Source organism: Pagrus major, chromosome 3 (assembly GCF_040436345.1).
Source record: "Pagrus major chromosome 3, Pma_NU_1.0".
Taxonomy (NCBI): Eukaryota; Metazoa; Chordata; class Actinopteri; order Spariformes; family Sparidae; genus Pagrus; species Pagrus major.
Window position 1 is genome coordinate 21,004,736 of NC_133217.1, and position 22,103 is coordinate 21,026,838.

General features: G+C 37.4%; 1 protein-coding gene across 3 annotated transcripts; it reads left to right on the plus strand.

The window, feature by feature from the left end:
• Positions 1-3,104: 3,104 nt before the first annotated feature.
• On the plus strand, positions 3,105-11,599 carry LOC140993817 (uncharacterized). 3 transcript variants are annotated; one of them, XM_073463367.1, is made up of 7 exons: positions 3,105-3,177; positions 3,711-3,760; positions 4,164-4,225; positions 7,275-8,253; positions 8,710-8,877; positions 9,367-9,462; positions 10,074-11,599. In XM_073463367.1, the coding sequence occupies exons 4-7, from the start codon at positions 7,285-7,287 to the stop codon at positions 10,389-10,391; spliced, it is 1,551 nt and encodes a 516-aa protein (XP_073319468.1). In that variant the 5' UTR covers positions 3,105-3,177; positions 3,711-3,760; positions 4,164-4,225; positions 7,275-7,284; the 3' UTR covers positions 10,392-11,599. The 3 variants fall into 3 exon arrangements, with proteins under 3 accessions (XP_073319468.1, XP_073319467.1, XP_073319466.1); XM_073463366.1 differs by lacking the exon at positions 3,105-3,177 and having other exon boundaries at positions 3,270-3,760; XM_073463365.1 differs by lacking the exons at positions 3,105-3,177; positions 3,711-3,760; positions 4,164-4,225 and having other exon boundaries at positions 6,923-8,253.
• The last annotated feature ends 10,504 nt before the right edge of the window (positions 11,600-22,103 follow it).

The window sequence follows — 22,103 nt, forward strand, 5'->3', positions numbered from 1 at the left end:
ATAATGAAGAAAAGAGATCTCGCACTTAAACAGTCATTGGTAACAAGAAATAATTCAGACACACTTATTTTCAAAGGCTTAAGAAATAAGGTAACAAAGGAGTTGCTTATGGCAAAAACCTGTTACTTTATGCAACTAATTGCTGACTCAAAAGGGAAAGCACAGCACTCTGGAAACATCTAAATATTTTGACTAATCGGGCATCAAATATGAAAAGATCTAACGTGGAACTGAATATAAATGGAACAGTTAGTAATGATGTTTTGGAAAGAATTTAATACTATTTTTATTAAATCAGTAGAGGAACTGGCGACTGATTTCTGACCAATTGACATACAGAGAGATCTCTCGACTTCATTTCATATTAAAGAGGTTAATCAAAGTGAGATTGGTAAAGTTATAATTTAGTTAAGGCAATCTAAAGCTAAGGATTATTTCGGATTAGATACTTTATTTATTAAAAAACACAGTTCTGTTGTTCAAGTGCCAGTGACTCATGTGGTCAACTGCTCTATCAGAAGTAATGAATTTCCTGAGCCCTGGAAAAAGGCAATTCCCCATTCACAAGTCTGGTTCACCTGACCTGGTTTCCTAATTATAGGCCAATTTCCATCGTACCTACACTTTCAAAAGTTCTTGAGAAAACAGTTGCTAAACGACTTGTTGATTACCTTGAAAATAAACACCTACTGCACCCCAAACAATTTGGGTTCAGAGCAAGGTACTAAACAGAGTTGGCAAACTGCTACCTCACAGAAACTATAAAACAGCTGTTAGATGAGAGGAATGTAGTGGTGGCAGTATTCTTGGATTTGAAAAAAGCCTTTGATACTGTTAACCATGAAATTCTCCTTAACAAACTCAAAACATTTAATTTCTCAGATGAGGCAATTGCTTGGTTCTATACATATCTTAAACATAGAGAGCAGTGGGTTAGATCCAATTCTGCCCTGTCAACTGTCCAGACTTGTTCAATGGGAATTCCACAAGGTTCTATTTTAGGCCCTTTACTTTTTAGCTTACTTATTAATGATTTACCAGATAGTTGTAAAAGAGCCAGATGCCAAATGTATGCGGATGACACCGTGGTATTTGCATCTGCAAAAACTCCTCAGTTGGCAGCCAAAACTCTATCAGAAGAGATGTCTGGTGTATCCCAGTGGCTCAGAAACAATCATTTGACTCTAAATTATAAAAAGGCAGTATCAATGTGCTTTTTAATTAAAAGAAAAGCCAAAGAAAATTCCAGAGTAAAGATTGATGAGATAGAGATAGATCAAGTAGATGAGTTAACATTTTTAGGTGTTATTTTAGATTCTCAGCTTAAATTTAATAGACATGTTAAGAAGCTGTGCAAAACTGTCAAGACCAACTTAAATTGCTTTCGCCTAATAAGACAATATATACCTCTTAAGGCAGCACAACAATTTATGCATGCCATGATATTTTCACATTTGTCATACTGTATAACCGTCTGGGGTCAAGCCAACCAAACAACAATGACACCAATAAAATCCTTATACAAACAGGCACTGAAAATAATGGATCAGAAACCTGCTAGATGGCATCATTGCCAAATTCTCAAGAAACACAATTTACTGGGTTTTGACAGCTTTGTAAACTTTTCATTTTTAAAACTAATTTTTAAGTGTGTGAACAACCTTGCTCCAGAAATACTCTGCCAATTGATAAACAAACAGAACAGTAGAATTAGAACTAGGGGTGCAACGAGCAGAAATTGTAGTATAGCGAAATGCAAAACCAAATTCAGACAATCATCTTTTGCAGTGATAGGCACCAAACTGTGGAATACATTACCATCAGAAATTAAAACATTGACAGAGTTCAAGGTTTTTAACACACAAGTAAAACAATGGCTGAAACTGAATAAACTCTGTGAACATTGACTGGCACATACGTGCGCACACACACATTAATCGTAATCTTACATTTGTAGTTATAGGCCTACCCATGTATGAAATTTGCTACACAAATCAATTGGTCTTGCTTTGCCGCTGCTACTGGTGCCACAAAAACTATTAACGCCAGTGTAATTACAACTTCTTCTTGCAGATGTGATTACTCTGCTATACTACTACCACTACTACAACTAATAATAATAAGAAGAAGAAGAAGAAGAAAAGCCTATATTTAAAAAATAATAGTGAATGTTATCTCTTATAAATAAACTCTGAATGAAACCATTAAACATTAATTAGTCATTTCTGGGTACATTTGACCTCTACAGCATATTCTTATTCAGTTAATTCTGCAACTGGAAGATACATTAAAATACATCACAGGACTTTCTACCACTGGCAGTTTGACTAAATACTCTTTGCCTTTATACACGTACCTCTGTGTTAACAAAATAAGAGCTCCAGTTTAATCCATCAGTGAGCTGAACAGGCGTTGCGGTGCTCTGTTTGCAGGATGGTTTCTCCACAGAGGCAGGGAAAGTAAAAGCTCTCCAGTCAGACCTGCAGCAGCTCACAGCACACCGGTGACAAGTCACCCACATAACAACAACTCACACTTCCTGTTACTCCCTTCACAATAAAACCTTTACTTGCAAAAAAAGGATTGGAAGAGGAACAGCATTGTGATTTTTTTCCGATTTTACAGTTGAAGTTGTCTTTCATATTTAATGTCATAATTTCATTATATAATTTGGAGATAATATTCGAATTACTATTTTTAGTTCTGCACACTTTATTATGCACTGTAATCCCAAACAGTTGTACTAGCTCATAACTAATAAGGTCATAACAGTCAAATGTCGCTATGCAGTTGACCAAACTATAAAGTGTTGAGCTCTGTTGAGATTTATGCCATTTTAATTGAATAGGGCTCAATATTTTATAGCTAATTTGTGTGGAACGCTCAAAAAGTTTAGGAACCATACAATAGTGTCATGACGTTATCGACGTCATGACGTTCTGGTGGGTGGGTCTTATCTCTCCCTCAGGAAAGCTGAGTCAGCCATCTTGAATTTACCTTGATGCGGGGAAGTTTTGGCTAGCCCGTGTGGAGCACAGGTATACAGTTTAATTTGGTTTTATTTGTTTGCAATGCGCACTTTATTCCCCCGCTTCAAACCACCACAACCTCAGTTTTTTTCATTATTCTTATTGCCCTCGTTTTCTTAAGCGCCGTCTTATCATCAGCCCTGGTTTGGTAAGTAACGCTAACGTTTTTTTGTTGTTGTTGTTTTTTAATTGAATTTCGATAAATAGTCTTAAATTTGAAACTGGGAATACATTTGTACAATGTGCACAGTGAATATTTGTTGTAAATAGTTTACAAATCCAAGTAATTGTAACTTTAGAAGTTGTTGAATGTGACAAATACGTTACGTTACTTCATCTTACAACGGTGTAACGTTATCAGCGGGTTTCCTGGATGAACTACATTTCCCATAATGCATTTTTGCCCGGGACATTGAGTTTGAACTCTCTGGCGGAGGCCGAAAGCATAACGTTATCCCTGCTTTCCGGTTTCTGCCGGTTGTTGTTTTCGCTGTTCGCCGGTAATGCACGTGCGTACTGTGAGTATACTTATTTCAATAAGTGTCCGCGTTACACAGTCAATATTTTACGTTGTCGAGCTGTGTGTGTGTGTGTGCTAGCGTGAAACGAACAATGCTAAACAACATAATGTGAGTGTGTTCTCATGATGCTAACCAAGCCTGTGGTTGTATTTCTTCGTAGGCTCAAGTGTGTGGTTGTGAGATCATCTCGAAATCCTTTCAACAGTTCAGGTAGGATGTATTATGAAATAGTGTTATTAACAATTGGTTTTATTTTATGTGTTTCCACAGTCATTCTTTTGCTATTTCTTTAAATGTTTTTATCTCAACTGTAGGGTCCACAGAAAAAATAGTTTGATCACTTGAACCCTTTATTAATACTTTGCTAAAAACAAAAACATCAACAACAGAAATAGCAGATCTATAAGCACACAACTTTGATGCTTTGTTTGTTAATAACTAAGTCTTTTAACATTTTCATTTTTACTATAATTATTGTACAATGAATGTTTTTGATAGATCTGGAAACTTTTATCTGTATATTCACTTTTTTAAATTTCATTTATCATTATGTATTATTTTAAAAATGTTTTTGAACATTAATAAATCATCTTCGTGCGCATGTTGTGTACAGATATCGGACTACAAAGAGTGCTACAGAGAGTCAGCGTTTCACTATCAGACAGGTGCCAATAGGTGAGTTTTGTAAATTGTGTACTAATTTGAATTAAAAAAAAACTAGAGATTTTGCCCTGAATTATTCACAATGTTCAGATTTTTTGCAGCAGAACAGACTTAATCAAATTACTGATGTGTTGTCAACTGGTTGGCATAATCATTTTCCCCCTCATTCAAAATTTTACACACATTTTAACTTGGACAGTGCAAAACAGGGCTGAAATGGTTTAGACTTTAATTGAAAATATTTAAATTGCAGGGTGAAGTTGGCCCAATGGAGTGGAAGTGCAAGTTGTGTTCTGCAACTTCTAATACCCGGGGACAATTATTTTGGCACTATACTGTACTGCATAGCCAATATTCAAGAGTGTCCCCCCTGCCATGTCTCTATGACAGTTGCATTTGTACTTTTCCATCATTCGAAGCGATGAAAGCTCATCTGTCAAGATCTCATAATGATTCATGTAGAGTAGATGCAACTGAAGGAGCATGTGGTTTTTTTACATGTCCTTTGTGTAACTTCAAGCTGCCCTTTTCTGAGGAAATTCTATTTGGTCATTTGAGAAGTCATTTACGAAGTCATGAGATGGTAGCATGCCCATTCAAGAACTGTAATTACAGAACAAATAGCTACTCAGCGTTTAATGCACACAAAAGTAGAAAACATGGTGGTGATTCAGACTTTGGTGAATGTGTTGTATTGGCAGACAATGATAGTGTCCCAGTTTCAGTTGCAGCAGAAAGTCTTGGGGAACCTGCTGAAAGTCACAGTGCAGGGTCTGCGGACACGTTTGATCTTGAAGAGGTAAACAGTCAGTGTGACACAGACACTTTAAGAGCCCAGTTGAACCATAACTTGGCATCATTATTCCTAAAGATGCAATCTATTCTTCATGTATCTGACATGGCATCTCAGGAAATAGTGGAACATTTGACTCAGATATTTTCCTTGTCCCAACCGATACTCAAACATGACATTAGAGAGGTCTTACAGAGTCATGACATCACTGTCAGTGAAACACTTCTAAATGAGGTTGTCAGTACTGTTATGGACAGTAATGTTATTGTCAGTGCCACAGCTAAGGGGAAGCAGTTATCCTCAACCAAGAGAAGGAAAACCTTCATCGAAAATAATTACCCTGTGGTAAAGCCTGTACAGTATCGGCTACAGCCAGGACACACAGCAGTGCATGTTCCCATTCTTGAGATGATACAAAAAATCTTCAATCATACAGATATTCTGGACAAAATTAAAGAAACAAAAGTGGCACAAAACAGTCATTTTGTAAGCCACCAAGATGGTTTGTACTTCAAAGAGAACACATTCTTGTCTTCAGATGAGTTAAAGATAACACTAATTTTGTACATTGATGATTTGGAGATAGCCAATCCACTTGGCACATCACGCAAAATACACAAAATCTGTTCAGTATACTGGACACTTGCTGATCTTCCCAGTAAATACCGATCAGCCCTGCATGTGATTCAGCTTGCAGCTTTATGTAAAGTGGCTGACATACAGACATTTGGCTATGAAAAAGCACTTGGTCCTTTGTTGAGAGACCTCCGTACCCTTGAACAAGATGGGGTATTCATTGAGTCTATTGGTAAGGTGGTTCAAGGAACAGTCATGTGTGTGGTGTCTGACAATCTTGCAGCCCATGATTTGGCAGGCTTTTCAAAGTCTTTTAGAGCAGAATATTTTTGCAGATTCTGCACAGCGACACAAGCTAAACTTCAGACTCATGAAGTTGCAAGTGGCGAGTTCAGTCTTAGGACAAAAGACAGCCATAATAGTGATGTGCATGCTGTAATGCATGGGGATAGTCAGAGTCAGAATGGTGTTAAGGCAGATTGTGTCCTGAGCCAGCATCTAGAGCATTTTCATACTGTCACTGGCTTCCCACCTGATGCCCTCCACGATCTTTTTGAGGGCATTGTGCCCGTAGAGCTCGCCCTGTGTATCGGAGAGATGATCCGTCACAAATACTTCACCCTTGAATATTTGAACGAGAGAATTCTGTCATTTCCATACCAGCACACAGACAAGCTTGACAAACCTCATAAAATACCACAGACCTTCGCTGTAAAGAAAAGCATTGGTGGTAATGGCCATGAAAATGCCACATTGCTTAGACTGCTCCCTTTGATTATTGGGAATGCAGTTCCTGAAGAGGATGGAGCATGGACTGTGCTAATGGACTTAAAAGAGGTAGTAGAGTTATCGCTGTGCTCAGAATTCACAGAGGAGTCTATCCAGTATTTACAGTCCAAGATACAGCATCATAGAGAGGTGCTGAAAGAAGCCTTTCCAGATTTCAAACTCCGTCCTAAGCATCACTACATTGAACACTATCCTGACCTTGTACGCCGTTTTGGGCCCCTTGTACACTTGTGGACAATGAGGTTTGAGGGTAAACACCGTTTTTTCAAGAGAGTTGTACACGACACACAAAACTTTAAAAATGTGTTAAAAACACTTGCAGACAGGCATCAATACATGGTAGCATACCATCTAAGTGCCTCAGGATTCTTCAAACCTCACCAGCAGACATCAAATGTCTCTTCTGTACTGGTATCAATGCTTCCAAATGTTGCCAAGACATACATTGAACAAATAACAGCAAGCAATGTTATTTACAGCACATCAAAGGTCTGCATTGATGGAACTGATTACGTTGTAGGAATGTTTTTGTCTGTGGGACAAGAGGGAGGACTGCCTAATTACTGTAGAATTGAACAGGTTCTCCTGGTTAACAGTAGTGTTGTCTTTCTTTGCCAAGAGCACACATCACACTACATTGACCACCTGAGATCTTACGAACTTTTCCCAAACAATCTGGCTGTTCACACCCCATCAGAGCTAAATGACAAAACACCTCTCTGCGCTTACAACATAGATGGAAGATTGCTCTTGACACCCAAACATTTCATATTATTACACTGAAGATTTGTAATCGTTCAAGTGGTGTCCCAGTGTTTGTGTGGACCAGTGGGTATGTGGACATGTATACGTTGTGTGTGTCGCTTCACTCGCCATGAAAATTAACGTGTTTTTGTCTATTAGAAACCAAAAGATGGCTGCTGCCCAGAAGCATGTGCTGCGTGTGTATGTTGCACGAGACACCGCCCTGAAACTTACTCTACTTGAGCGACCAAAGTCAGTGGAGGAGCTGAAAGAAATAATGCAAGAGAGGTTCAAGCCGAGACTGGATGGGGACTTTAGCCTGCACTATGAGGATCCAGACTTTGATGGTGATCTTTGTCTCCTTGTGGACATCCAAGAGTTGCCAGAGAAGGGCACATTGAGAGTCGTCAGACCTGAAGGTGACACATCATCTACTGCATCTTCTGACACAGACATACTCCCACATGTACCTGCGTTACTGCGCCAGAAGAGTTGGCCTGATCACTTTGTTGTTCCTGGTTTTGGCTATGAAATGGAGCATATACTAGAAGAAGGAAATCGTGTTTATGAAGAATCAGGAAAATTGCTGAAGTTAAAGAGGTCACAGAAGAGTGAAATCCTTAAAAAAATGGCAGAAACGATCTACAGTTTTAAACCATACCCACATGAAAAGGAATTGGCAATGGCTGCTCAAGCTTTGATAACAGCTCATCCATGTCTCAGAATGACGGCTGGTGAAGACGGGGATTTGGGATGGAAACGTCACATAGGGTACAAGGTTGCGTCTTACCGTAACAATCTGGCCAAAGCTGGGGTTGCAGAAGTAGCCATCAACACAGGGAGGCGGAGCCGAAACAACCCCGACAATGACCACCCACATCAAAACATAAAGAAAGCTCGAAAAGCTGAGGTCAACTACATCATCAACCTACCGAAGGATCAAACCCCAGCCACTCTGGAAACAATGAGAGAAGAAATCATACATGAAGTCGAAAAGACTGAGAGAAACCAATTAGTCATAGGCAAGCTCATGAACACAACCTATGCCCTTCGTCGCCAAGAAATCGTTGGAGCTCTTGTAGCTCCACGGGTGAGAGATGTCGTGGACAGATGGCCAGCCCTACTTATGGAGTCACAGGTAAAAAAAAAAAAAAAATCATTTACTATTTTACTGTTTTCCCTGTTGAGAGCAATTAATCAACATGACTCTTTAGCATGCCCACTTTAAACATGATTGATTTTTCCAATATTTAAATGACTGTTTTAAAAATCTAAATTTTCAAAAAATTCACCAAAAAGCAAATGGCAGATGTAAAAGTTGACAACACATCACGCTGGGCCATATTTTTGCCATTCACAGTAAACAAAGTATACAGAGGTTTATTGTTTTAATTTCCTTTTAGATAACATTATACAGCCTGTTTTAAATTAAAGAATGACAATTAACTTTCTATTTTGACCTTGGTTCTGACTCATCCCTAATAGAATTGCCCTTGGTTTTGCTACCTGCCAACTGAAAACTTTTAAAAATACATTCACAATTCTGTTCCTAATTCATCTTTGTACATTTCTGTGTAATTCTGTCCATGTACAGGTCTTTGCAGAGTTCCACCGAATCAACAACGTTAACCTGCGCAATCAATTCTACAAGGAGCTGGACAGACACACGCCTAAACTGATCACCTTGTTCAGAGACAAGGCCACCAAGACTGGCAAGATAGCGGAGGAGCTAGCCAAGCTCATGAGGATTTATGACCTTCAGGTGAATTTTTAACTTTGCATGATTCAGAAACAGATTATTAAAAGATTGTTTGCAGACAACTGTAAGAAGTCATAGTGTGAATTGTCTCGACTGTGCCCTGAGGTTAAGTGATTATGCCATGAACACAACATTGTCATCTGGTCAGAGATAGACGTCTTGACAAGATGTATTCTATCAGAAAGAGGTACCTTAAAAAGATACTTTATCAGCTTCAATTAGAAGAAGTCCAAATAACTACTGTTTTCGTAAAATTAGATTTTCCATTTTAAGTTTTTTCCTTTTGTGAGTTATTAAAGTATTTACAATAGAAAGTTATTCATTTGAAAAATGTTTTACTGAAGAAATGGTGACCCAAAATACTGAATCTACCATCTATAGCAATGACCACCATCAGAATATGGAGCTATTTAACACTTTGATATTTTTTTTTAAGTGTTTGCTCTGCATTTGTGTAATTACTATTGTAATGGATATTTTTTTTCCATCTAGGAACAACGTGATGTAAATATGAGACGGGCCCTCGTCCTTCATGCACTTCCTGTGTACCTGCGTGAAGATGCCTCCAAGTTCTTCAGGACCTGTAATGTAAGTGTACTGGCCTCACTATTAATCCCTTTGCCTAGCTATTCAGTCAGCTTAAACATATGACATCACTCAAAGAACTCTAGGAGAACCAGGGGGGTAGTCCAGAAAGCAGGTTATGTGAAAACTCAGAGTGAACCCTGAGATGAGGGAAACTCTGAGTTATCCATTTCAGAGGGCTATTCCAGAAAGGAGGTTCAACAAACACTGAGCCTAACCCTGAACTCTGAGTTGACTTACCCTGTGAAGTGAAACTCTGAGTTTTAAGTTCCAGAACAGCTGATCTGAGTTAGGTAAGTCGACTCTGAGTATGTTAACTCTGAGTTGAGCTCGTGCCTAACTTCTAGTAAAAAGCCATCATCAATGGAGCTCTGATACTGTGATTCACTATGGTAACGGGAGAAAACAGGAAGCAGACATTTTCTGGGAGGAAAAAAAGTAACACGGCTGCGGCCGTAATAAAAATCACTAACAGAGTTTTAGATGCGGTCGTCTTTTCATTTTGAATTTAACATCACTTTCAAGTGCTAAGTTACAGTAATGTCTACACATCATTAGCATGATTTGTATCCTTGAGGGGCTGAACTCATTCTTATATTATTTGTGTTTTGTAGTCAGCAGATGGTCCAGACCTCACTGACACTCCGGTGGCTCTCCTGACAGTCGTCACGGATGACACTACTGATGCGGCCCTCTTGAGCCCTGAGAGCATCTGTATTGTCGTGGAGGATGAAATACTTGTGAGTGGTCCCACAAATCTGGCTGACTCATTTCTCCTGCTCTTTGGGTACGTATATGCACTAGACCTACAGTACCCAAAGAATCTCGAGCTTACATTCACATTTATCCAAAAAGTCGTGATGTGTCTTGAGGACAACAAACCACTGAAAGGGCGTCTACTGACGCTGAAGAATGATTTGTTCAATGAGTGAATCACTCAGAATGGACTATTTGTTGAGTAAGAAGAATGATGTTGTTGTTGTTGAGCTGAGTATTGAGGAAGTTTTTTGTTTTTTTCCCCTCTTTACAAATGTAATCATTTGCCTCTTCTACCTCAGATTTAAGATGTGACACTGTTTGCCTCTTCTACCTCAGATTTAAGATGTGACACTGTTTGCCTCTTCTACCTCAGATTTAAGATGTGACACTGTTTGCCTCTTCTACCTCAGATTTAATACGTTGATTGTTAATGGATAAATATCACAACATTGACGTATTGCCCAGCCCAAGTTTTTGTACTGAATAACTTGTGGAAAATGACTGTTCAATTCATGCACTATACATGTGTAATGTTCTGTTGCCTAATGTCTAGCTTGATGCACTACCTGATGTTGCCAGTTGAAGTACGGCACAGTGGAAACCAGTACTTTATTTGAATGTTTTATTTAAAACAAAAAAAGTGAGTTGCAGCCTTCAAGGTATAGTAAGAAGAATGATGTTGTTTTTATTGTTGTTTTTATTGTTGTTGTTGTTGAGCTGAGTATTGAGGAAGGTTTTTGTTTTTTTTCCCCTCTTTACAAATGTAACCATTTGCCTCTTCTACCTAAGATTTAAGATGTGACACTGTTTGCCTCTTCTACCTCAGATTTAATACATTGAACGACTGTTCAATTCATGCACTATACATGTTTAATGTTCTGTTGCCTAATGTCTACCTTGATGCACTACCTTGATGTTGCCAGTTGAAGTACGGCACAGTAGAAACCTGTACTTTTATTTGAATGTTTTATTTTAAAAAAGTGAGTTGCAGCTTTCAAGGTACAGTAAGTGACAAAATGTTTTTAAACAGTGTTAAATGGCTCCACATTCTAATAGTTGTCATTGCTGTTGAGGATGGATTATACTTACAATCTTACTGAATTTTATCATGAATCCTTTGTGAGTTATTATCATAATGTTTACTGAATAATGTGAGATGGAGACCCAAAATACTGAATCTACCCTCTGTAGCAATGACCACTATCAGAATATGGAACTATTAACACTTAATGTACTTTAAAACACATTTTGTTTCGCTGGAGTCATTTCCTTTTCCTTTTGTTTTAATTTATGACAAGCACTTTGTTTTGACTGAGCTCCTTTGATTCGTGCCTTTTTTAAAAGCACATTGTGTTGAATAAAAAAAGTTGTTAAATTGTCACTGTGGTGTCACTTTCATGTTTTCTAACATTATTAGCTGATTATAATTGTGTAGTGGGCCGACATCAGTATTTCAGTTCAGAATTAATTTTGAGTGCATGTCCCCCAGATTATGAGTTGAAGAATATAGAAAATTTTTAGTGTATTTCCCACATTGTATAAGTTGAAAAATATTAAAAATTTTGAGTGTATTTCCCACATTATATGAGTTGAAAAATATTGAAAATTTTGAGTGTATTTCCCACATTATATGAGTTGAAAAATATTGAAAATTTTGAGTGAATTACTCCCTAATTATAAGTTGAGGAATATCGATATTTATAAGATAACATTGAGATAATTTAAGGCAACTGCAAATGTAATTTTTATTTTATGTAAACTTAAAACATTTAAAAACATCACTAAAATATTTTTGTGTAATCTGTTACAAAATAATTTTTGAGTTCTGTGAACTTATTAGGGTTTACAGTGTGTGACAGATTATGTGACAAATGTTCTGCTTTTAATTTGAAGGCAAAGCAACTTTTACTAATTACTGATTCTGCTAAAGTGACTGGGAATACACCACTATTACCCAGAAACTAAACTAAACCAAGCTGAACTATGAACTCCAGTCAGTGATCACCAAACAAAACCAATACTTGTTACTTGTAACTCTATTTTAATATTTCTTCTTTCCTTTGAAGAAAATCTTGAATATACTTGAGTTTTACACTACTTGCATTAATTTTTACTCTGCTCACAAGATGAATTCTTCTTGAATCTGATGTTTCACTTTAGAAAAAGCACCAATGCAATAATGCAAAATCCCTAGCATGTGATTCCCTGCAATCAAAACATACAGAAGAAAAAGCTAATTGTAAAAAAAGTAAGTAGCTTAAAAATAATTACTATTCATTATTTTAGAATTTTCTAATGTTATGTTATTTAAATGATCATCAGTAGCACATTAAAGGTGCAATATGTAAAAATTGGTTGCCTCTCAAATTCATACTGCAAACAAAAAGGGGGCAGTATATCAACGATAACATAACAACGATAGAAGACAGGACTGGTTAGCATGCTAACTTCAGTAGACAGCTCTGCAACACAATACATTGAAATCTTTGACATATCTTCAAAAGACAAATTTCATCACTTCCTGTTAATTATTTTAGCTAATTTTAAAACTAAAATTCTTACATATTGCACCTTTAATGTGTAAGGCAGCATAATAAATGCATTTCAAATGCTGATTTTGGTAAACAAACTGTTAAATGATCTTGCCCCTTTTTATATGACAAAACTCCTGCCCACAGACCACGGTGTCAGAGACCTGAGAGCTTCTGCCCTGAGATCCAAGAGTGTTATGTTCTCTATAGCTGCAGTGTTGGCTGCTAAGTGTGTCACTTCCTGTCACAACAAAAGAGAAAACAAGTATAAAAAGAAGAAAAATACTTGTACAATATTTATTTTATCAGCATTATTTCAGTGCAACTTAAAACAAATACTGACTCAAAATCCCCCAACTTTTGCACAAAAGCTCCTCACCCACTTTCAGTAAAACTACAGGGGCTGATGTCAACATGTCAAGGTTATTGCAACTATCTTCCACTGGGAAGAAAAACTAAGGCAAAATGTAAGCAATATACAGCTCATGAGCCAACAAGTTGAATACAAAACGAAAGTGCATACTAAAAATGACTTATGGGGTGAGGAAGACAGAACATGGAGGTAGAAGTAGGCCAGTATCTCGGGTTAGACGGAAATATGGTTCATACAAGGAGGGCGAGGGGGAGAGAAAAAGGGAAATTTCAGATGTATTAAACCTAATCTTTATGGAGTAGTATGCTGAGTGGCAACCTGAGAATGTTGAGGAGCTGAGGGAAACTATACCCGTCGGTGTGAGAAACTTCTATTAGTTGCTCCAATAATTCATAGAGACAGGCTCAGATAAGGCCTCATGCTCGGTTCCTAACATAAATCACTGATACGTCTGACACATGCCACTGCTCTCCCTGCAAAAAGCAAACCAATCATTTAGTAAATATAACCTGGAGTCTTGGAGAAAACATTCCTTCAAAGAACCTCTCTTTATACAGCCCATCAGTTTGCTGCAGCCGACCTCATCCACTCTTAACCACTTTCTACATAATAAGTGTCCATTTTCTATTCAGACAGATTAAAAGGTTGGTAGGCTAAGGTGGGTTTACAACCATGATTTGTTAATTGTGACCTTAAAGCTACAATAGGACATCTGGTCAAAGACTTAGTTTGGTAGAGAAAGAACTTGAAACTAAAAGTAAACCATTCGTTTAAGATGTTTTGGGGGGATAAATGTGTTTTTGTCAAATTTTCTTCTCATTACTCACTCCTAATCAATCACTGCAATACACAGTCAAGATGCAGTTGCTGTATAAAAGGCTTCCTCTGCAAATACAAATGTCTCACTTAAAGCTGCATGAATGGATTTTTTGGTCACTAGAACACAGCGGAACAAGTTGTACACACAGCACTGACATATCATGATCATGTTATAAATTGTTATGACTAACATGTTAGCAAACAGTTGATTACTTTTATATTAGCTGTTTCAAATCAATAAAACCAGTAAAGCCTATTTTAACTCTATTTGACTTTTATCTGCACATTTGCACATCATAAAGTTAATTCATGATTGAAATGGTTTAATGTGAAGAAATTGTTACACTAAGTAATGCCTGAAGATACAATATGTAACATGTCTGTATAAGAATGTCTAAAAATTACAAAATCTTGGTACATGGTATACTTACATTATTCTAAATGTTTTCAACAATGTTCAAACAGAGATATCCACAAGTTTACTCCAGGTAACAGTGGGTTTTATTTGGTTGCCTGCCGCAATAACTTCAAGAAGAGAGTCAGAGAGTGAGGAAGGAAGTCAGCAAATGTGACTAAATGTAACGTGAAGAAGTCAGTCAGATACATAGATTTTCCTCAGCAATGGTGGTTGTTTAAAAATGAAGACAACAATTTTCCATTATACAGCCCAGTCTCGCACCAACGTATGTAACAGACCCATTGATCAGCTAGAGGACAGTTTGACGGTTTGCCTCGCTTGGGCACTAAAAGTACATATGTTTATGAAGGTATTGGAGGGATATTGGGGCGGATCAGATGGTTCATGGGACTTTTACAAAGGTAACCAGGGTTTGGGTCTTGTGTGAACCCAAAAGTAAATACTGACATTATTTTGAGGGGAAATGATGATCTTTTGCTAAACCTAATCAAGTAGTTTTGGTACCTTTATTTTGAAAATGTAACCGGAGTTGTATTTGTTGTTATTTCTAAGTTGACCCCAGTATGAGCCTGTGTTGCTTTCATGGTGAGGCAAGACCAAATGCGACAGTGACACTGTGGACTAAGCGCGTCCATTACACAGTTTGGCGTGATACAGGGTTGTATGATCCCACACTATTCGTCTTCCATTTTGATTGAAAGACCCTTAGTGGCAGAAAATGCACACTGTGGTTTCAAATGTATTTTCACTCCACTTACTGGCTTGTTTCACCACGTGTAACATTAGAGTTCCTTGGTGGTGACCAGGGGCGGGCTGGGGTTGAAATTCAGCCCGGGAGCTTGGTTTGGAGAGGCCTTTTATCCGATCGCATGACGGACGCAAGTGGAACCGTAATTTTAAGACGAATACTTTATTTGCAGTATAAAAACAATCTAATGATATTAAACACAACACACACAGATTAGTCAGTCAGTAGAGTGTATTGAAGTATACATGCTCACACATACTATGCATACTCATACTCACACACTATGTTTTTTCAACAATCAAAACTACTGTGTGTGTGTGTGTGTTTAATGATAAGTGTAAAAGAGCTGTATGATTTAAAGGTTGCATGTGGTGGAGGATGAAGGTGACTGGACCATAGAATTCCTAACTGGGGTGCACATTCACTTTCTCCGGCTTCTTTCTTTTTAGCATGTTTGCTAATTTGAATTTATCCCGCTCCTCTTTCTTTTTTTTCTTTTTTTTCTTTTTTTTAAAACAGGAAAATAACGGTTTAATGACTGACTGAGCGGCTGAGCCAATCACATTTCAATAGAAACAAGGATCAGCTCAAGTTGGGAGGGGCCGCTCGTATCCCCCCTTAATATGCAAAATATTAGATTGACCCAGTCTGACGTTCCACTCTGTGCCACCTGCGGCCGTTTTATGGGGTAAAAAAACGTTCCGACCGCCGGCCGGTTCGGCCTGGAACAGACTGGCCGTTTGGGAATACTCCCAAACCTCCCTATGGCCAGCCCGCCCCTGGTGGTGACTGGACTACTCTTTATGAAAGAGACAGCAGGACAGAGATGGATAATTTCTTAAGCAGTGTATTTAATATTCCTCCATAAGCATCTTCCCAACAACAACAACAACAACACACTTCCCCTCTCTCTCACACACAACACCAAACCATCCAATCTGGAGCCAGCAGGACTCGGACCAAGGTAAATGCAAGAGAACCAGAGAGGCACATTCAACAGGTCATTGTAACTACTTGTAAGTATGCAAATGTAAATAGTTTAACATGTTAATAATTGTGTAAACATAAATATGTAAATAGTTAGCCGTGCACACACTGCAAATACATTCCTAGCAAATTAAGTCAAACCTATGAATTGAATTTACTTCTCTACCTTACACACAATCCATATCCGCAGTTGAAATTATTCTGTTGTCATGAAAAAGTAAATGTTCAAACTTTCCAATATTTTGAGAAAGTTTTGGACCTTTGCCCGTTTGACTTTTAAAGCAACATTATGTAACTTTTTTCACCATAAAATAACCGCTTCAAAATCATTTTGATGGTACGGTGCCTTGTAATAAGGTGAATGGCATCCCACCCCTATCACTTGTATTTGCACTATGTAACTTGAGTGAGAGGGTAATTCAATTCATTGTTGATTCCCCCAAAAATGGCTTGTCTGGTGCTAAATCACCACTGTGACAAACAAAAATGAATACTGTCATTGTTCTCTATTCACTTATTAAAATTGATTCTTCTAAAAGCTTGGTAAATGTGTGAAACATGTCATGCATATATTGTGCATATAGAGTGTGTGGAGACAGCAGACCTGAGTGCATGATGCTGCTGGCTTTATGGGAAGAGACGGGTGGTAATGCTGTGGCACACTGTCTGCAGACAGCTCTGTGTTAAGACAACACAGCCAGGCGGCAACAACATCAATACCAGACTGGCAGTTTAGAGGGCACTTCCTGCCACAGGTCAACATATTTTGATAAGACCATCGGGCTTGTTACAGCACATAGCTGCACGCCCAGACACTTTTTGGACAGTGGCATGTGAAACACTGCTAATGATGGGAATGTGAAATCTCCCCCATGTACATGAGTAATGAAAAAAACATTAACAAAGGAAATTATTAAGCTACTCTTAGAGATGAACTATAGAAGCCCATTTCCACCATATGATGGGAAAAAATATCCTGTAAGTCATTATATTGGAAAATTTTCGCATTACTTTTGGAAAGTTTCTCATTATTTGTAATATTAATACATTATTTTTGAGACATTATTGTGAAATACTAAGTCATTTTGAGATACTCAGTCATAATTTTTTAGATACGTAATTATAAATTATATATATAATTATATTTATATAATTATAAAATATATACACTCCAGTCAGTCAGCAAACATACAGTTGCTACTGCTGAAGTGATGTTATTTTAGATCACACTACCTTGCTCCGCATGACCCGCCCTACTCTCCCTACGATTGGGTACATCCTGCCCATTCTGTAATAACGCATGTTATTTTGAGATAAGTAAGTCATTATTTTGAGATACAAGTCATTATTTTGAGATACAAGTCATTATTGTGAGGTATTACATATAGACACTTCTATTATTTTGAGATCAGTAAGTTATTATTTTGAAATAAGTGAATCATGTTGAGATAAGTATGTCATTTCATATAGATACTATGTCATTATTTTGAGATAAGTAAGTCATTATAAGGAGATAAGTAAGTCATTATAAGGAGATACATTTTATTATTTAAAGATAGGTAAGTCATTATATATAGATACTATGCCATTATTTTGAGACACAAGTCATGCTAAGATAAGAAAGTCATTACATATAGAAACTATGTCATCATTTTGAGATAAGTAAGTCATTATTTTGAGATAAGTAAGTCATTGTGTTAATATAAGCAAGTCATTATATAAAGACACAAGAGATACATACAAAAGAGATACATTTTTATTATTTTAAGATACTAAGTCATTACATATAGATACTTATTTTGAGATAAGTAAGTCATTACATATAGATACTATGTCATTGTTTTGAGATAAGCAAGTCATTACATATAGATACCATGTCATGATTTTGAGATAAGTAAGTCATTACATATAGATACCATGTCATGATTTTGAGATAAGTTAGTCATTACATATAGATACTATGTCATTATTTTGAGATAAGCAAGTCATTACATATAGATACTATGTCATGATTTTGAGAAAAGTAAGTCATTACATATAGATACTATGTCATTATTTTGAGATATGTAAGTCAGTGTTAATATTAGCAAGTCATTACATAAATACATAAGAGATACATACAAAAGAGATACATTTTTATTATTCTAAGATAGTCAGTGATTACATATAGATACTATGTCATGATTTTGAGATAAGTAAGTCATTACTTATAGATACTAGGTCATGATTTTGGGATACATTAAGTAAGTCATTACGTATCGATACTATGTCATGATTTTGAGATAAGTAAGTCATTACATATATATACTATGTCATTATTTTGAGATAAGTAAGTCATTACGTATAGATACTGTGTCATGATTTTGAGATAAGTAAGCCATTATTAGGAGATACATTTTATTATTTTAAGATAGTAAGTCATTACATATAGATACTATGTCATGATTTTGAGATAAGTAATTATGTATAGATACTGTGTCATGATTTTGAGATAAGTAAGTCATTACATTTTTATATTATCCTGTATTCTTTCTATTTTAATTTAAAGTTATTTTGTTTGTATGTTTAATTTTTTCTTTATTCATCATTATTATCATTTTATTCTATATTTACTATTTGTGTACTCATTTGGGTATGTTTGTTATATAATGAAAATAAATAAATAAATATATACTTGAACTTTTTTTTTAAATTCTGAATTCTGGGCGACTGTGACTAGCGGGTCATCCAGTAATCGGAGGGTCTGCTGGTTCAAATCCCTAGCTACCCTTGCTGCATGTTGAAGTATCCTTAAGCAAGATACTGAACCTCAAATGTGCCAGTATTTCAAAACTTGTAATCTGGATCAGAATGAAATCTCCCTTTTCTCAGACAAGGATCAAAATGATCTCAGAGACTTTGTCTGTGACAGATTTGATCACAGTGATCCCGACCTTACCAGATAGGGATTTCCAGATCTCAACTCCACCCCCTGGATCTGAACAGGAAATAAAGCCATGGAGGACCATTTCAGGAAAGGAGCCAGCCGTAGTACAACTGTCACTTCCAAATGTAAGTATACTGTTGTCTAACATGTAGCATTTGTAATACTGAACGAATGGCAACCAAGATGTCAAGAGAGCCAGCTACTTGAATTGTCACATACTTCAAACGAAGGTTGCAGCAATCGCTAATTAAGCTTCAGTCATGTTAACACGAGCTAACTCAGCTACGTTGACTTCTATGTTAAGCAGCTTACTGGCTAGCAAGTTAGCTGACTTTGTTGATGTATGTGGTGGTCTATGATTCAACTTTTAAAAGGGAATTTATTGGAATTACTGACTCTTGTATGACCAACATGTTGGTGCATTTTATAGCCTCTAATTTATAGCCTGATAATATAGGCTATATTATTTATGCAGTTCTTTCAGAAGTGTTCTAGTTTGGGAGCTGAGTTACAGTAGGCTACACTGTTCTGGTTATCATGTGTTTGCATACATAAAATTTTTTTTAATTCTGTGGCTACTGTGGGTTACTAAAATAACCTCGTCCCCTCGTACTGTCTGCTTCCAGAGTATATTCACTCCCACAGTCTCCACTCAGCAATGCCACAGAACACAAACCATCACTGGTGAACCAGACCACAAGAGCAGGGTATCATTATACTTAAATGAGCATCTAAATGCATTTTATTTGCACATTTTTAGAATGTTAAAATGCGTGTCACATAAAAAGTCAATGGCCATTTTATACTCAAAAACAGATTGTCCTCTATTAAAGGGGGCAGGTGGCTCAACCCTAGTTTGTTTGTCTTCCCAAACACCTTTGGAGGGACTCCTCTGAGTGTGGGACCTCTCACCAGCTGCATTCTTCCACACAGGTCAGTCAGCAGATACGGCTGACAATATAGCTGATGGCGCTGGCTTGAGATTGAAGTCTGTGAGCTAAGTTCTGCTCATTTCTGTTGAATGTATTAGTTTTGTCAGTGGCCAAATTATTTAAATTGTCATTGTTTGTTTTTGGCCAACTATGTACTTCTTGGTGTTGTTGTCTAATTAAACAATAAAAAGCACAATTAAATCCTTGTTTGGACCCCTCATTCCTGTTGTCTCTGCCAGTCTACAGTGTGACCACAAATAAAAAGATATGTTGGATGTTGTGGTACCAGCAAGTTACAATGTTTAAGTGAAACTAGACTTTGAGAAATGCAGTGTCTGTATTTGTCACATTTGACAGCAGTTTTCTTGGTGTTTTCAGATTTTACGTATTTTATATATGTTACATTTTAACAACTGGTGACTTTTCTGGGCCCATTTTAATAGGGCTGTTTGATACAGCCATTAGACTCAGCCACAAACACTACAATGGGAAAGTCTAAGGAGCTCAGCATTGATCTAAAAGAGTGCATTATTGATTTGAACAAGTCAGGAAAGTCACTTGGAGCCATTTCAAAGTAGTTGCAACTGTACAAACAACTGTTTGTAAGTATAAAGTGCATGGCACAGTTGTGTCACTGACACGATCAGGAAGAAAACACAAACTATCACCTGCTGCTGAGAGAAAACTGGTCAGGATGGTCAAGAGTCAACCAAAACCACCAAAAAGCAAGTCTGCAGTGAATTAGAAGCGGCTGGAAGACAGGTGTCAGTGTCCACAGTCAGGTGTGTTTTACATCAACATTGTTGTGGAATTTCGGCTCGCTTGTTCATTCAGGAGAGATGAAGAAGACTCAGAGACACCGATGACTTAAGTTGAAGTAGTTTATACAAACTTGCAAGGAGGAACAAAATAACAGCATATCTGTCTGCACAGAGTGATGCCATGATAATCCTGACGAGTCTTCCCCAATGTTCAGATTATATCTACAGCTCAGGAAGCATCCCTCCCATACATGGTTATCTGTTTAACAACAAGGAAGGGAAGTTAATGCTGAGCTTCTCACCCCTGGCCAAGTGAGGAATAGGAGGAATAATATAGTAAGTCTGCTCCCATAGATAGATTGAAGGCCACCTTATGAGTTTCACACAAACAATCAGCTTTGCTTTGGCTTGGTGTGTCGGACATCTGTTCTGTAGACATATCTACAGTAGCTTCGAATCACTAGGTTGCAGAGACCATGAAATATAAACTCATAGAGCAGACATCACTATGCCCTCATCCAGACCTCAACATACTGAATATACAGGATACGTATGACGTCCTATCGTATGAAGACAGAATGTCCTGGGAGAATCATATTTTTCTCCCACAAACATGAGCTGAGAGGCTGCTGTGTTAGAAAGAAGCCCTTGATCCAGACGCAGCACCTTACAGCTCGACTGAAGTTTGCTGCTGATCACACAGACAAAGAAAAAACCTCGTGGAGGAAAACTGTGGTCACATGAAACAAAAACTGAGTTGTTTGGCCACAATGAGCAGCAATATGTTTGGAAGAGAGAAGGTGAGGCCTTTAACCCCAACAACACCAAACCTACTGTCCAGCATGATGCTGGTAGTATGATGCTGTGGGGCTGTTTTGCTGCCAGTGGATCTGCTGCTCTAAAGAAAGTAAATGTAATAATGAAGAAGGAGGATTACCTCCAACAAGCCTGTGCCAGGAAGCCAACAAATTTAGTTGAACTTCACCGATTGTGTCAAGAGGAGTGGTTAAACATTCAGCCAGAGGACGACCAGAAGCTTGTGGATGGCTATCAAAAGCAGCTAACTGAGGTGAAAAGGGCCAAGAGACATTTAACCAAATATTAGAATTACTGTATGTATATTTTTGATCCAGCAGATTTGGTCACATTGTCAGAAGACCTATAATAAATTCATTATTGAACCAAACTTCATGAATGTTTTTGTGACAAAGTAGTTTGTGTTCCACTCATTCATCACAGAAACATGAGCGCTGTAGAAATCATTGGTACTATACATGTTCTTTACAAGTGGATGTAAACTTTTGACCACAACTGTATAAACCTTGGCACATAAAAGTATCTGATTTGCTAGATACCACTTACAGTCGGTTAGAAAATTATTCTTTTGGGA